This window comes from Monodelphis domestica, chromosome 2 (genome assembly GCF_027887165.1).
Source record: "Monodelphis domestica isolate mMonDom1 chromosome 2, mMonDom1.pri, whole genome shotgun sequence".
NCBI lineage: Eukaryota > Metazoa > Chordata > Mammalia > Didelphimorphia > Didelphidae > Monodelphis > Monodelphis domestica.
The window spans coordinates 487519783-487537895 of record NC_077228.1 but is presented as its reverse complement, the minus strand read 5'-3'; the positions used below and the strand labels follow the sequence as shown (position 1 = coordinate 487537895).

General features: G+C 36.3%; 1 protein-coding gene across 1 annotated transcript in view; it reads right to left on the bottom strand.

The window, feature by feature from the left end:
- The window catches only part of SLC22A15 (solute carrier family 22 member 15), a 97742-nt gene that overhangs the window by 45717 nt on the left and 33912 nt on the right, over positions 1 to 18113 (bottom strand). The window contains exons 4-5 of the mRNA XM_001364043.5: positions 17244 to 17408; positions 7576 to 7705 (exon numbers count right to left, since the gene is read on the bottom strand). Of these exons, the coding sequence (XP_001364080.2) occupies positions 7576 to 7705; positions 17244 to 17408 (295 nt within the window). The remainder of the gene's footprint in view (positions 1 to 7575; positions 7706 to 17243; positions 17409 to 18113) is intronic.

Below are 18113 nucleotides of genomic sequence, written 5' to 3'. Positions count from 1 at the left end.
ACAAGTTGTAGCGTATGATTGCTATGGAATACTACTGCCCTGTAAAAAATGATAAGCAGGATAATTTTGGAAAGACATGGAAATACCTACATGAAATTATGAAGAATGAAGCTAGCAGACCCAAGAGAACACTCTAAATAGCAACAGAAATATTGTTTGAAGAATGACTTGTGCATGTCCACCTCCAGATAAAGAACTGCTAAAAAGAGATAAGTAATAACATGTAGTTTTATATATGCATATATCTTTCCCTCAAAGGAGGTCTTTTCTAATCAGGAGGTAGGGGGAGTTAACCAAATCTTTTAATGTTAAACAAAAAAACTTTAAAAAAATGTTAGTGACTTGTCTAAAGATTATCTTTAATTTACCTCGCGTAAGCTTATTTGTGCATAGCTGTTTGCATATTACCTCTCTTATTAAATTATGAGTTCCTTGTGAGCATGGACTATTTGTTGTCTTTGTATCTCCAGAGCTTGGCACAATGCCTACACACACAGTAGATTAAAAACAAACAAACAAACCAACCCTTAGTTCCATCAAAGAATCAACACTGTGGACTGGTGACTTGGCCAGAGTTACATAGCTAGATAGTATCTGAGGCCAGATTTGAACTCAGGATCTCCCATCTCCAGGCCTGGCTTTCAATCCACTGAGCCACCTAGCTGCCCTAACATAGTAGATGTTTAATAAATGCTTTTTGATTTGACTTTACCTAGATTTCAGGAAATTTAGCAAAGCCTCTTATGGTATTCTTGTGAAAAAGATGAAGAGATATGGACCAGATGATAGTGGATTTAGGACTGGTTGAACAACTTGGATCAAAGACTAAGTGTATAAATGATTTCATGTCAGTTTGAAGAACTTCCAGTAGAGTAGTCCATAGATCTACACTTTTAAAATTTTTATCAATGACACGGATAAAGACATTGATGGGTTGCTTCTCAATTTGCAGATGACACAAAGTTGAGAGGAGCAGTTAACATAATGGATATCAGAATAGAGATTCAAAGGGATTTTGACAGGTTAGAATACTGGGCCAATTGGATCAGGAAATGAAAAAGATGGAGAATCCAGAGAATTTTTCATGCCTCTAGATATAAGGAGACCTCTGAGGCCCTCTAACTAATGGTGCCACATCTTAGGAAAGATGATGATACGATAGAGAATATTTAGCAGAGGGTAATGAAATGGTAAAGGGTAAATTTCATTTTTTGTGATATTTTGTTCTCATGTTCTGTGCCTTCTGACTGCCTTCAGGAGGAAATTTATAATTTCAAGGCAAGAGATTACTGCATCATCCCCAGGCCTCTAGCTTATTTCATTTCTCAAACTTAAACCATGTTTTCCAAATTATTCTTCAATTTCTTCTCCATTTTTTTCTTGATCTCAATTGGTTGAAAAAGTTCTTCTGGGGGCAGCTGGGTAGCTCAGTGGATTGAGAGCCAGGCCTAGAGAAGGGAGGTCCTAGGTTCAAATCTGACCCTAGACACTTTCCAGCTGTGTGACCCTGGGCAAGTCACTTGACCCCCATTGCCTAGCCCTTACCACTCTTCTGCCTTGGAGTCAATACACAGTATTGACTCCAAGATGGAAGGTAAGGGTTTAAAAAAAAAAAGTTCTTCTGCATCCACATTAGGCACTAAACAATTCCCCCTTTGTTTTCTTACTCAAAATTATTTGTTTCCAGGACAGCTAGGTAGTTTAACAGACCTGAAGACAAAAGGTTAAATCTGGTCCTAGATATTTCCTAGCTGTGTGACCTTAGGCAAGTAATTTATCCTCAATTGCCTAGTTCTTACTATTCTTCTGCCTTGAATTTGATACTTAGTATCAATTCTAAGAGAGAAGGTAAGAGTTTAAAAAAATTATTTGTTTCCAAAATTTCATTCTTTATTATTTTCTGTCCCTCCTGGACTGACTTCTGCTGTAGAGTTTTAGTTTTAAGCTCACAAGATCCTATCTTTCATTTCTATGAACACTTTGAAATCTGTTAGCCTAAAATCTAGAGTATGTCAGACTTTACCTGTGCTGACCTTTACACAGAAATCTTAGAATATCAAAGTATATTCTGACTTCATTTAGTAACAGAGGTTCTTAACTTTTTTGTGTCATGGACTCTTCTATAATCTGATGAAGCCTTCTCAGAGTATAATACTTCCAAAAATATAAATTTCATGAGATTACCAAGAAAAACAATTACTTGAAAAAAGTTTTTTTAAGTTCATAACTTCAGATTAAGAATCTCTACTTTAAAGATTTTTTTCAAGTTCTTCTCTAATTTAGTTTCTCTAATTCCTCATCCTTTGTAATAGATCAGCAGGAATAATTACCTTCAAGAAGAATTGAATTCATGTAAAATAGTGGAAAGGACATCAGATTTGCAGTCAAGAAGAATTTAGTTTGAATTCTCCTTAACATTTACTAGCTATGTGATCACTATCAAATTATTTAAATTCTCTGAGCCTTAGCTTCTATACTTATAAAATGGAAATGATAATAGTAATTATAGTACCTATAAGATGTTGTAAGGATGAAATGAAATATTGTGTTGAAAGTGCTTTGTAAATCTTCAAGGGCTACAGAAACATTAGCTGTTGTTTTTATTTCTGCTCTTCATGAATACTGCAAGATGAAATATCTAGGTATTCCATTAAGTTATTCATAGATGGACTGGTGATAAAATACAGCTCTATTTAATCAAAAGTCAACCTTCCACATATCTACAACTTTCTTTTATTTTCTAATGATGTCTACCATTGAACTATCAACATTAATAAAATTCAGTTCCTCAAAAAGGATGTTCATTTTTTGGTCACTGGACAAGGATTTCAGATTTAGATTGCTTAAGACTGCTTATAGTTAAGTTGATGATTACATGAATTATCTAAAAACCATGTCATTCTTAGCATTTATACAACTTGAAAGCAACAAGACCAGGGCCACTGACATTTTTATTTTCTTTGTTTTATGGGAAGCAATTGTCAAAGAATTCATCACTTAGTGGCCAACTTAATAGTGATGAGTCCTTCTGTAATAAGTTGGTCCTTGGCACTCCCATGATCAAGACACTAAAATATAGTTTCCTTAGCCTAAGAATTTGTAAAAAGATAAAAGATAATCACAACTGGATTAAAACAAATTACACAAAAAAACTTGGAAATTTCATAGTATTTAAGTGTGGGGAATACTATAATTAAGGTATAATATTTATGTTTATTTTCTTTAAAAGTATTTCCTACAAATTAAAATAAGTATTATAATAAATATTATACCAAGATGTTTATTAAGGTTATTAAAACAGAATAGATACATACACATACACAAAGACAGAGATAGGGAAGAATTATTATGATATAGTCTATAGAGAACTAGTCTTGGAACCAAGAAAACTTGAGATCAATTGTGTCTCTGACACATACTAGTAGTAGTATAATCCTGGGCAAATCACTTAATTTCTCATGCTCTAGGCAGCTCTCTGAATCTGGATATCACAAAGAAGGTATGAACCTGCATTGGTAGAAGGAATTTCATCATCTGGGAATTCCCCCACAACACTGGAATAACTGGTCCAGTCCCTATCCTCTGCCCCTACGTGTAACATGCAAAGTTTTGTGCTGAAATTGATCTATTTTCTTTTTTTTTTTTAATTTTAAACATTATTTTATTTGGTCGTTTTCATACATTATTCACTGGAAACAAAGATCTTTTTCTTTTCCTCCCCTCCCCCCCCCCCACACCTTTCCCTCTCCCATAGCCGACGCATTATTCCACTGGTTATCACATGTGTTCTTGACTCGAACCCATTTCTCTGTTTTTGGAATTTGCATTATAGTGTTCATTTAGAGTCTCTCCTCAGTCTTATCCCCTCCAACCCTGTAGTCAAGCAGTTGCTTTTCATCGGTGTTTTTACTCCCACAGTTTATCCTCTGCTTGTGGGTAGTATTTTTTAGATCCCTGCAGATTGTTCAGGGACATTGCATTGCCACTAATGGAGAAGTCCATCACCTTCGATTGTACCACAATGTATCAGTCTCTGTGTACAATGTTTTCCTGGTTCTGCTCCTTTCGCTCTGCATCACTTCCTGGAGGTTGTTCCAGTCTCCATGGAATTCCTCCACTTTATTATTCCTTTTAGCACAATAGTATTCCATCACCAACATATACCACAATTTGTTCAGCCATTCTCCAATTGAAAACATCCCCAATTGATCTATTTTCTTAACCGCCTCTGTACTCTAATGTAATGTAAAAGTAATGGATTACTTAAAGTAAATCCTTTATTACAAGATCACAGATATAAACTAAATGATGCAAAGAGAGGAGACTTAAAAATGAAGGTCAATCTCAATGAAAGTCATTTATAGACAACTACTGGGCTAGAGTCAACTAGATTCAATAAGTCTTATTAGCTATGTATAGTACTGTGATGGGTAATATATATGGAAAGATAATTATATCATTGATCCTGTTCTTAAGTAGTTTATAGTCTAAGGACAAGTACACAAATAGCTATGAAACTAGCTGCGCTATTTGTGGTGGCCAAAAATTGGAAAATGAGGGGATGCCCTTCAATTGGGGAATGGCTGAACAAATTGTGGTATATGTTGGTGATGGAATACTATTGTGCTAAAAGGAATAATAAAGTGGAGGAATTCCATGGAGACTGGAACGACCTCCAGGAAGTGATGCAGAGTGAGAAGAGCAGAACCAGGAGAACATTGTACACAAAGACTGATATACTGTGGTACAATCGAATGTAATGGACTTCTCCATTAGTGGCAATGCAGTGATCCTGAACAACTTGGAGGGATTTACGAAAAAGAACATTATCCACATTCAGAGGAAAAACTGTGGGAGTAGAAACACCAAAGAAAAACAACTGCTTGAATACATGGGTCAAGGGGATATGATTGGGGATGTAGACTCTAAATGAACATCCTAGTGCAAACACCAACAACATGGAAATGGGTTCTGATCAAGGAAACATGTAATGCCCAGTGGAATTGGGCGTTGACGATAGGAGGGGTGGGAGGAGGGGAGGGAGGAATAGAAAATGATTTTTATAACCAAGGAATAATGTTTGAAATTAACGGAATAAAAATAATGTTAAAAATAAAATAAATTAAAATAAAAGCCAACCCCCCCCCCCAAACCAAATAGCTATGAAACAAAAGTGTGTGAAGACTGCAAAAAAAGAAAAAAAATGAAGGGCTATAAGAAGTTGATGGGGAAAAGACCCCTTGCATTTAGATAGGAGGGAATGGGTGATGAAAGAAGGGAGAGAAATTAAGGAAAAGCAGCATTGTTAGGAAATGATGCCCAAGTTGTGTCCTGATGGAAGGAAAGGACTCCAATAGACTGAGAGGTCCATTCTGGTCATGGGGAAATGGTATGAGCAAAACTCAGAGCAAGGGGTAAGCAGGACAAGAAACGGAAATGGAGAGAGATCTAGTTTATCTGAATTTTTAGAGTATGTATGAATCTTTTGAGTTAAGACTAGGAAGGCGTATTTGAGACAGAGTAAATTCAACTTTCCATATGAAAAGTACACATTTATTCTTGATTTATATTTATTTCTGGGTGGATAAGTGATGTGATTGAAGAAAATGCATTAGAAAAATGACTAGGAAGCAGTGTGATGGAATGTGTTGGAAAGAAGGGACTGGAATGAGGAAAATCAGCTGGGAGACTACGGTTATTACATGACCAGGCAAGGAGACTATAATGTGAGCAGACAGAGGGAAAGGCAAGAGATTGCTATGGCAAGTCTTATAAGATGTGAGGGGAGGGAAGAAGAGTCAAAAATAATATAAGCATAAAATAAAATCCTTATTAACTTGGAAGATGGTGTTGTTTGAATCAGAAATGGAGAAGTGAGTTGGGTTTGGGTTGTTTGTTTTATTTTTGTTTATGGGGGAGGAATAGAGATAGACAATGGAAAAAAGAGTAATTCAACTTTAGATGTATTATTTAAGGGGCTAGTAGGACATAACAGTAGAGATAATTTGCAGACAATTAGGACTAAAGTTTTGGAGAAAAGTTATATATAGGGAAATATTTTGAAATCCCATGCAATGAAAGGGATGAAATCCTTTAAGGAAAGTGGAGGAAGGAACAGGGAAAGGGAAGGAGAAGAGAAAAGGGAGGAGGGAAGACGGAGGATGAGAAATGACAGTTAAAAATAGCTTTGAACAGACCTTTCCACCATATAATGCAAACTTATGACTCATGAAATATTGCCAGGCTTAAGTAAATAAGAATCACCTTAATTAGCACATTCACTGTATACAAAGGAATGTTTCTCAAGTGTTTGAAAAATTCAATCTTATAGGTCAAATGTTTCCTCTCTATTCTTATTTACCATTTTAACACCTCTTTCCCTCCTTGCCCCCAATTAAGGAACTGTACACTTTAGTCTAATCAATTGAAACCTGGACAGATTCTGAATTAACGAAGTTTTAATGAACCTCTTTAGAGTATGATTCCTTTTATTAAATGAGTTAATGTACATAAAGTTTTACTCCAGTCATAAGGCATTTTATATATAAAGAACATTATTCCATGTAAAACATTTTCCAGCAAAGTTGGCTATAAAAATCCCATTTTTGATGCTGACTTTCATTATAAAAAATTTATACTCTGGGATCAAAGAAATGCAAAACTCTTTGAGGCAGATGGGTTGAAGATGGCTGGGTTTCTAACACGGTGCATCTTTTGTGTCATTCCTCTGGGAATAACAGAATACAGTACTTTGCTGACTACATAATCTTCCTTATTTTGTTGCTCTCTCTACCCTCCCTCAGACCACATGAATTTCTTTCATTCCTGCAGATCCTCTGGCTTATACATCCCAATTGTATAATTGGATCCCAATATACTCTTACTATAATTGTTTTTGGCCTGAGTATATACATCTAAAATTCACATTTCATCAACAGATGTTATCATAAGATACAATATAACCTGGTTTTAAAAATCCTTGGCTTCAGGTATTTAGTATTTTATCGATCTATTTTGGGGGGTTTCTGTAGAGGAAGGGGAGGGAGTATTTAGACATGTAGGGAACTCCTGCTGTGGAGACTTTCTTCCACCTACAGATCAGCAACTCCTCAGAAGCTTCTAGTAAAGGAGAATTGTCTAGGACCGGAGAGATTAATTTGACCTACTAGGGTACATTCAAAGAAGTACTCAAATTCAGGTTTTCCTGACTCCAAAGGTATCCATCCCCTAGAGCATACTGCCTCTCTTGGTTTCAAATTATGTAAAACAAATTAGTTCCCTATCTTGACAATCTAATAACATAGACATCTTTATATCAAGAGCTCATTTGAAACAATGAACATCTGTATACTGCATATATTAATCATCTTCTCAAAAGCTGCAATGTATTTGAGAACTGATAAAGAGAATTACTTCTTCATTAAACAAGACAAGCTCCCCAAATAATAGTGTTTATCTCCTTATGATACTTTGGTAATGTATTAAATTAAAATTAAAGAAAAAACTTACAATGGCAAGAGAAAGATACTTTGGTAATATATTAAATTAAAATTAAAGAAAAAGGAAAAAACTTACAATGACAAGAGAAAGACCACCGTTCCTTGCAGGTTAACCACAACTGCAAGCGTTCTCCAGGAGCGAATGAAGTATCCTAGCAGGGCATACTGGGCAATTCCCACTGCAAAAAACAGTCCACCGATGGATCCTAGTTCATGGAGAAAATGTTACTTGAGAAAGAATATTCCACAAGACCATTTCTGATCACAGAAATCCTTTCTTGTAGTAAGGCTACCAATAAAACTAACAATTAAATGATGAAACAAAAATAGAATGACATGCTCAAATATCAAACAATGAAAGGTATGGCCTAACAATGGGGAAGTAGAAAATCAGGACAGAAGAAATGAATTCTAAACTTTAAGTCACAATGGCTTTCAACAGAGTATCCAAATTATCTTCTTATACTAGAATTTGGATGTATTGAATAATGATTAAGATGATAAGTATAAGAATAATGATTAAGATGATGGCTGGAGCTGAGAAATCAGATAAATTGTGGGCAGCTAGGTAGCACCTGGATAGAGCATCAGGTGATTCTGGGAGGCCCTGAGTTCAAATCTGGTCTCAGATACTTCCTCGCTATGTGACCCTGGGCAAGTCACTTAACATCAATTTCCCAGCCCTTAACACTGTTCTGCTTTGAAATTGATACTTAGTATTAATGCTAAGGCAGAAGATAAGGGTTTTAGTTTAGTTTAGTTTTGTTTTTAAGAAAAAAATCAAGTAAATGTATATTGGGAAGATTTTATTTGTTTTTTGCTATGATGGTATTTATTATAATAAATTTGACATGTTAGTATGAAACAACCAGGGTACCATATATCTCCTTGGAACAGTTAGCCCATGGCACAGACATATTCATGTAATGAGTCACAAACCAGACTCTGAACTTTTCAGAAGCAGTGGAAAAGGTACCTAAATCAAACTGTCTTTCTAATACACAAAACATGCATCTCTTGTATATTACTCTGACTTTTTCCCCCACTACTACAACAAATCATTTTCACAAAAATATGTTCTATATAATAAATCTCTTTCTATGTTTCATTGTTATTGAGTCATTTTTCAGTCATGTTTGACTCTTTTATTAATCAAATTTTCCCTTTTTTCCTCTTTATTTTATTCCAATAACAAATTTACACACAAAGTTTTCCAAGGTTACAAGATTCATGTTGTCTCCCCTCCCTTCACTTGTGGTGCTGAAAAGCAATTCCGCTGGATTTAAATTTCCCTTTAGATGGAGGATAATTTGATGGTGGTTTTTAGTTGTTTCAGTCATGTTCAACTCTTTGTGGCCCCATTTGAGATCTTCCTAGTAGAGATAATGGAGTAGTTTGCTATTTCGTTTTCCAGCTCATTTTACAGATGGAGAAACTGAGGCAAATAGGGTTAAGTGTCTTGCCTAGGGTCACATAGCTAGTAAGTGTCTGAGGCCAGATTTGAACCCATGAAGATGGGTCTTCCTGACTAGAGACTCAGCACTCTTATCTATTGGATAACTAGTTGCCCTCTAGGTCTCATTGCACGCTCTCAAAAATGCAGGTTGTGGATCTGAAATATAAACTCCTCAGGTTAGTATGTAAAGCCCCTCACAAAAGGACTCCATCTTATCTTTCCAATATGGCTTTCCATTACTCTACCTTCCATCGAACTGGTCGGCTTGCTATTTCCTGAACATGGAACATCTGTTTTCCTAAACTCTCGCACAGAGTCTAGAGCAGCAATTACCGTATCTTTGAGGCCACATGGAATACTGCAGAAAAGGTGGCTGGTTGGGAGTGCCTAAGTCAACTCTACCTATGAGACACTTTGCCCAGTGAAGTCAGAGGGAAGGCATTTTATCTGTTATCAGATGAGACAATGATGAGCTCAGCTGTAGAGAATACAGAGGAAAAGAGGAGAAAGTCCTTTTTTTTGGTGGAAACTAGCTTAATTGATATATCATGGGGACATCTTTAAAAAGAATTCTATAAAGAGTCTCTATGGAAGTGGTAGTCTACATAGGTATTCTGGAGAGACTGCTTCATGTGATGTCTGAAGAAAGGGTGGAAAAAAAAAAGCCCTAACGTAACTGAGAGACTGAATTTAGCTCCTTTCTTGAGAAATAGGAAGACAATTCTTGAGAGACTTTAGTGAACACCTGTTGTGGATCAAATGGCAGAAATGTGATTCTCGAAGTGAAGAAAAGACATCTACTGTTATATTGAGTGTTTGAAGTGAATCTAGGCAGTTTTTCTCATAGCCAAAATATTATAAATGATATTTTTTGTTTTTTATTTCATTTGTTAAGAAAATATAAATTTAGTCACTTTAATATACAGTCCTCCATAGAAGATCAAAAAATGGAATACAGATAATGGAATAAAAGGTTTCTCTAGTTTATTCAATGATCACATCTTGTTTATGATATTGTAAGAGCCTCAAACCTTTCCCTACTCCAATATATCCTCCACTCAGCTGCTTAAAACACAGGGCTGACTATATCTCTTCACTATTCAATGAAGTCCAGTGGCTCTCTATTTTTTGTTCGTTAGCCATTTCAGTCTTGTCCAATTCTTTGTGAACCTATTTTGGGGTTTTCTTGGCAAAGAGAGTAGAGTGGTTTGTGATTTCCTTCTCCAGCTCATTTTATGGATAAGGAAACTGAGGCAGACAGGGTTGGGTGATGCCTACAATCACGTAACTAGTGTTTGAAGTCACATTTGAACCCAGGACCTCTTGTCTCTAAATCCACTAAGCCACTTAGCTGCCCTCTAACTACTTTCTCTCTAAGCTACTTATTCTTATCTTAAGTCTTTCCTTCAGAGATTTTGTTTTATTTAAATTATTTCTTATGTTATTTATTCTGGATTTTCATGTAATTCTTATGGAAAAATGCATACATTTTATCCTCATCACTGTTACTACGAATCAACCAATCAACCTGGCTTTTTCTCCTCTCTTCCTCACTTACTCTTGGGCAAGAAGGTGGGACCATGAGCACTATTGGTCTGCCAGAAATACATTCTTTACTTTTTTCTTTTAAAGCTATGCTTTTAAAACATCCAGTGAGAGACTACATGTCTGCATTCTGACCATCAGCCCAGCTATGTTCTGGGTTGCTTAAAATCCCCAGAAGCATGACTATGAGGGAAAGATTGTCTTTTTTTTTTTATTTATAGCAATTTATGCAAAGAAGTGTTATAATCTGCATCAGTGAAGAGAATACTGAAGAAACTGAATACCTTGAAATACTGAAGAGGAAGAACATTCTGGGTCAAGCAGAAAATAATTCTTATTTTTATTTCAGTAGTAAGCTAATAATGGAAAGAGTGTGGATTCTAGAATCAAATCCAAGGCCCCGAGTTCAAATTTCCCCCTCTGTTTATCACCTATGTCACACCAGAGAAGTCATTTACTTAGCCTTCTTGGGTTTCAATGGCCTCATCTGTGCAATGACAGGGGTTGGGCTATGTGTTCTTTGAGGTGCTGTCTAGCTCTAGACTTAGCAGCCTATTAACCTCGGTGTCAGGAAGATGTGTACTGAAGTCTTACTTCTAGATAAAATTAGTTGTCTGTTTATGGAATAATTAAATTACCTAATATTTCAGTACCCCAGCCAATTCTCCAAGACAAGTTATCAATTTGTGTGTGGGGAGGGAGTTTCCAGACCAGGAATTCCTCAAACTAATGAATCAGAAGTCCAAATTCCACACTCCCCCCAAAAGCTGATAAGTGAAAAAAAAAATGTCACTGACGACAGAATGATTATTCTATTATTCTCTTTGGCATATCCCAAGGCTTATGGGATAACTGCCAAATTACATATGCATACACATTTGGTACAAAGGACAAGCCTCTTCAGGCCAGCCTTTTCTTAGTACTTTTCCAGTCCTTGACCATAGAAGACAAAGTTGTTGTCTGACTAATCAAAGTCTAGGGTCATAGCTCGGGAGCTTGAAGGTCATCTAGTGTACTCCACTCACTTAAAAATTGAGCAAACTGCCCAGGTGTCACACAGCTCATACACTTACTACCTGTATGATCCTGGGTATGTCCCTGTTTGCCTCAGTTTCCTCATCTGTAAAATGAACTGGAGAAAGGAAATGGAAAACCACTCCAGTATTTTTACAAAGAAAACCCAAAATGAGGTCAACGAGATGGACTCTAGTGAAATGACTGAACAACAAGGTCCAAGGAGAGTAAATGTCTTGGCCATGGTCATACAAGTAGCGTCACAGTTGGAATCTGAACTCGAGTCCTTTGACTCTGGGGGCAGTGCTCTTCCCTCTAGCCCCTGCTACCTCCCAATAGCAGAACCATCCCAGCTCTTTTAGCATTCTATGAAAATGGTTGTGGGAGCCTCTATATTTCTAAAGCATTTTATTACCTGTCTGTTTTCAGCTCTCAGTTTAGCAGCCTTGTTGGCTTCCCTGCTACCAAACTTATAACTACCTACTCTGCACAGATTCAAGGATGGATTGGGTATGGGGGAAAAGGAAAGGTGGGATGCTACAGTTAAAATAGGGATTAAATTATGCCTTCTTATTTCTGATGACTAATGAGGATAGAAATCAAGAGACTTAGTTTACTGACCAACTCATACCAATTTCATGGGACGAAGCCATCATAAATTGAATGGGAGTGAGTTATATATCTCACTAATCTTTTCCAGTAACAAACTGTTAACAAACAGTAAATAAAAACGAGTTAATTTAATCCAAATTTTGGAATTAATTCCAAAATATGGAAAAGTAAGATTTTTGTAGGAAAGTGACAACTTCATGAGAAATAGAGAAGATTCCTCCTTGAATTTTTAGTGTTTGAGACTATTGTGGTGATGGGAATCTCAACTAGAGGGTCTTTTCTAGTTAAATTTAATAGCAGAAACAATTAAAACTTGCTAATTTCTTTGTAAATCATAGCTAGACTATTCTGTTGCAACTGGACAATGCATTTGAAAATGTTCACTGAACTATGTTTCTTTTTAAATTATTGATACTTTTTAAATATAGTCTTAATTTCCTAAGCTGTCCATTTTACCTCCCCTACCACGAGGTACACTTCTTGAAGCAAAGAATGACAAGAGAAAGGGAAAAAAATTCAACAAAACTAACATTTCAATGTAGAAGTGGTCAATGTTTTACACCTTATTTCTGTAAGGAAGGGGAGAGGTGCATTATCAGGGCCAGTATGGTACCAGGCACAATGTGGGTACCTGATAAATATTTGATGGATTGATTTTTGAAAAAAAAAGACATTTGTTCTGCTTCCAAATGGAAGAGTAGACTACATCTTTTGTGCAAGTTCTAACTCATGAGTTGGAATGGGAAAAACAACCAAGACCAGCAGAGTTTGGAAGATCCCTCAATCCTCTGGCTGATCTGAAATTCATTTTTTTATGAAAGCAGCAAAGACCAGGAGACATGGCCAGGGAAGTCTGAGCTGATTTCCAGTTTGCTCAATGGCCCATCTCTTGTGACCATATATATTGGTCTCAATGTATTTTCCCCCTAAGCTTTGACTTAGCTAGATTGTGTGATTGTGTAAGGACCAGGGATCATGTTTCTGTCAAACCTCATCCTTTCCAATAGAGTGGTGCTAGGTATGGAATCAGGAAGACCTAGATTATCATCCAACTTCTGATACCTACTAACTCTGTGATTATAGGCAATTCATTTAACCTCTGTGGGCCTCAGTTTCCTCATCTGTAAAAAGGGAAAAATAATTATGGTATTTAACCTTTCTGGACCTCAGTTCCTCAACTGTAAAATGAGGATAATAAATAACTATGGCACCTGTTTCATAGAGTTGTTATGGGGCATAAAAGTGAGAGGTACTGTAGTTATAGTACATGAAGGAAATCTATCCACTCATCCTTTATAGTTTTGTATTCCCTTGAACTCAGATTCAGCAGGTGGATCACTAGTTTCTTGGGGGGGACATTCTACAATAGAAAAATTCTTCTTTTTGCAATACTAGAAGCAAAGGGGACCTGGAAGGATAATGAGCACTTTGTAAAGGCTCCTCCGAGGTCAACGTCTTATGTCAAAGAGAGTAAAGAAAAAAGATCTCAGATATTCTACTCTATTACTTCTCCAACCTCTTATATCTTCATTTGTAAATAAGAGGATTAAGCTAGTTGATTTCTGAGGTGTTTTATATCTTGAGTATGGGTCTGGGTGTCCAAGTACTAATCAAAGAAGAAGGAATTTAGAGTACCTAGCTTCTAATCTGCTCTGCCTGGAAATGGGAGGAATTGAATTCAAATATGGTACCAGACACTTCCTAACTGTGTGACATTTAATCCCAATTACCTACTCCTTACCACTCTTCTGCCTGAGAACCAATGCTTAATATTGATTCTAATATAGTAGGTAAGGATTTAAAAAAACAACACCATATAGTTTAAGCCAAGAGCTAGCATTGTTGGCAATGGAAAAACACTAGGAACTTCCCCAACTAAAAATTAGTTTAAAGAAAGAATACTCTTTCTTTTCAGTCTGAATTTACATATTACTAGAAATACTAAATATAACAATAAGAAAGCAAAACAAAAGTTTTAAAAATTGGCAATAAGAAGACAAGTTAATCACTGCATAATGCCATTAGAAAACCCAAGCAAATTCATGATGAAAATGAGATGATGAATAACTTCAGTAAAATAGAAATATAAAAAATAAACCTATTGAAACAATTAGGGAAGAAAAAATAGGACAAATTTCACTCAAAATAACTTTGTAGTCCATAAAATATCTTAAAAGAGTTGACTTAATAATATGTCATATAAATACAATCTTAAAATACTACTTAGAGAAAAAAAGGAAATTTCAATAATTAGAGAGATGTTCACTGTACATGGTTAGGATGTGTCAATAAAATAAAAACAACAATATTGTGGAAATTAATTTTCAAATTTTGTGCTATATCAGTCAAATCACCGAAGTGATACTTTTAGGAATAAATCATTTAGAAGAATAAAAATCTAAAATTGAGGGATATTATTAGAAAAGGCATGAATGAAGGAGGCAATGAATTATTGGGGCAACTAGATGGCATGGTGGCTAGAGTTCTGGGACTGGAATCATCCTTCTCAATGAGGTGGAATAAGGAGAGAAATGATAGAGTGGGTAAAATATCAGCAACCAATGTCATTTTTAAATGTTCAAAATAGAGAGAGAATTGACACAAATAAGACAAAGAAGCATTCTCTAACATGTCAGAGAATATGAGTCAATGAAACTGAAAAGAAGCACTGAAAACTATAAGTGATCATATGTGCCAAATTACTAATAGAAAGTAAAACAACTAAAGTATTTCACCTCACACCATGTATATTGGGAAAGGTGATAAAATATGGCAACAGTTGGAGAGGAATAGACCAATACTTTTTTTTTTAAACCCTTACCTTCTTTCTGCCTTAGAATCAATACTGTGCATTGGTTCCAAGGCAGAAGAGCAGTAAGAGCTACACATTTAGGGTTAAGTGACTTGGCCAAGGTCACATAGCTAGGAAGTATCTGAGGTCACATTTGAACCCAGGTAATCTCTCACCCACCAGACTAATATATTGTTAATAGAGATGCAGAGGTCAAATCATTCTTGGAAACAATTTGGTCCTATGGAAAAAAAAGAGTGGCTCAACTGTCCACATCCTTTCATTCAGCATTACTGCTACTGAGCACATAATCCAAGGAACTCAAGGACAGAAATAAAAGTCCACTAAATAGCAAAATACTAATAAAGGTCTATTTGGGCGTTGACAAGAAATGGAAGCAAAGAGGCTACCTGTTAATTGAGGAAAGGTTGAAAAAATGGGATATTATTGTACACTAAAAAATATGAGTATGAAAAATTCAAAGAATCAGAAAGATTTGTATGAGTTGATACAAAGTGAATACATAGAACCAAAAGAAAACTATAATAATAACCATAATAACAATAATAGCTTTTATACAGTATCTGCTACTTGCCCAAGACTGCTAAGCATTTTATAAATATTACCTCATTAGATTCTCACAACAACCCTTAGAGATAGATATTATTATTATTATCCTCATTTCGTAGATGAGGAAACTGAGGCAAACAGGTTTAATGACTTGCCTAAGGTTACATAGTAAGTTTATGAGCCCAGATTTAAACTCAGGTCTCCCTTACTCCAGTTCTCTTTGTCCTTTAACTACCTCTAAATGGACACAATGTACACAATTTCTATGATTTAAGTGATTCATGATAATGAATTTGTGATTAATATTTAACCATCAGAAGAAGATGAACTCTTAGTAACTGAAAGATCAATGAAGATCTTGGAAGATAAATGACAAAATGTTCCTCTTGCTTCATGGCAGAGAGGTGGAGGGCTATTAGAAAAGAATATTGTATACACTGACAGAAGCCTTCACTGACTCATCTATTTTCTGTGATTTTTTTTCTTTCATAGAACTTGCCCTTTGGGAGCAGAGACTGGCTTACTTCTTCCTTCCTATCAGTCTGTAAATTAAATATTTAAGGTACCCCCCAACCCAATCCCAGAAGATTCACCTACTGGGGTGTCACAAAGTCATCTGTCTTAATTTGTCAGTGTGGTGGGAGAGATTCCTGACCTCTGGAAATCAAGGATGTGACATGTAGGGACCGAAATAAAATACTAACCAATTAGAAAATCTTAGGGGATGGGTTTAGATGGAGCTGAAAAGGCCATCACATGAAGCAGACTAAATCTGCCATTTTTTGGCTTGCAAAAGAAGCTCTCTTGCTGGTGCTTATCTATGTAAGGTATCTCTGGCAAGCAGTGGAGCATGAGGTGGCGCAGCATTGGGCTGCCAGGGATCACACTGGCTGGGAATCTAGGCTCTGGCCCCTTCCTGAACTCACGTCTGCTCCTTGGCTGGCCTTAATTTGTCTGGTTAGCTAGGCCCCTATGCTTTGGCTTATAAAATGGACCAGGGTTTATTGGCAATCTAGGACCCGATGAACCAGAAGCAACACAGTCAAAGACGTTGGGTAGTTAGTCTGGGAACCTTCTTTCCCTATTTCTTTCTCTTTACTAATAAATACTTGTGAATGTAGTATAAAGTCTCTAAGACTGGTTTTTATTTATTACACCAGCAAAGGCTGGCTAGCCGGGAACAGGGACTTAATACTTGTTGATTGATTTGTCCTGAAGAAAGGTTCAGCCTGAAGAGATCTGTGTCTGAAATAGACTCTAAAGGAGAGGCATCAATAATGCTTAGCAACAACCACAAATTCAGGGACTGGATCAGTGACTGATGGTAAGGTCCCTTTCACACCTGGTCTTCTGTGACTCTAGGACTTGTGAATAAGTTACTTGTCTAAGGTCACATAGAAAAAAAATGGAACTAAACTCAGGAGAGGGAAAAATTGTTGGGCAACAACCAGACTTTGGACCATCAGAGCTGTAAGAGTCTTCTAAGATCATTTAGTTTAACCCCCTCATGTTAAAGATGAGGAAACTGAGAAGTTTCAGAGTTAGATGACTTGTTCATTATCATAAGGCTGGGAGAGAACCAGGATGGAAATTTAGGCTTTGCATCCTCTAGGTCAGCATTGTCTTCACCACCCTGGGACGAACTCTTTATATGTGAGCTTGTCTTCAAACACTTTGGCATTAAACCAGTTGTCATGATGTCCTTAATAGCATTTACCTAGATCTATTTTGTGTATAAATGAATCTAAAGGTTTACCTGCTAGTGCCCAATAGGCAGTGCCCAGGCATTCATTCAACAAAACAAAGGACACCAGCGACATCCCTCCATTCATCACTCCTACTAGGAATCGAGATATGGCGAAGAACTCATAGGAAGGGGAAAATCCATTCGCAATGGCAAACAGGATGTCAAGGGCAAAACCTAAAAAGCACAGAATAATATTCAATTACTAAAAGGCACAATAAAACAGTATTTGATGATAATCATTTATTTTATCTGTCAGTTTATGAAGAAACTCCTTGAAAATGTGAATGTTCTTAAGCTACAGTCTTTTAAGATCTATTCTTTTCATACAGCTACTAAAAAAACACTTCTGAGAAGAATAAAAACGGAAATTTTAACTATTAGCTAGCAGAGGCCCATAGCAGTGAATTCTGAATTATCTTCACCAGACTAATGTTAGTGTGTCATAATGAGAAAAGGGTTGGATTTGGAATCAGCAGATTGGTCCAAATCCCCACTTCTGCTTATTACCTGCATTGCTCAGGAAAGTCACTTTACCTCTTTGGGTTTTAGTCTCCTTATCTACTGATTGAAGTGTTTGGAGCAAGTGATCTCTAAAGTAGGTGCTTTCCAGTTCTAAAACCCATGATGTTGTGATGCTGTTGAGAATAACTTAAAACTAAATAGTTAATTCCACTGGTTTGAAGGCACAGTTTCATTCCCCACAGCAAGAGAACTTGGCAAAGTTCTTTGTAGTGTATTTGGAGAGAGGCAACCTACAGAGGAGGAAAGTTCAGCTGAAGGATTAATGTAGAGTATCTTATTCTTCCACTAGCCTCATGGGAAATTAATTTGGGAAAGCCATTCCTTTCACCTTTGTTGAGTAAAAAAGAGGCATAAAGC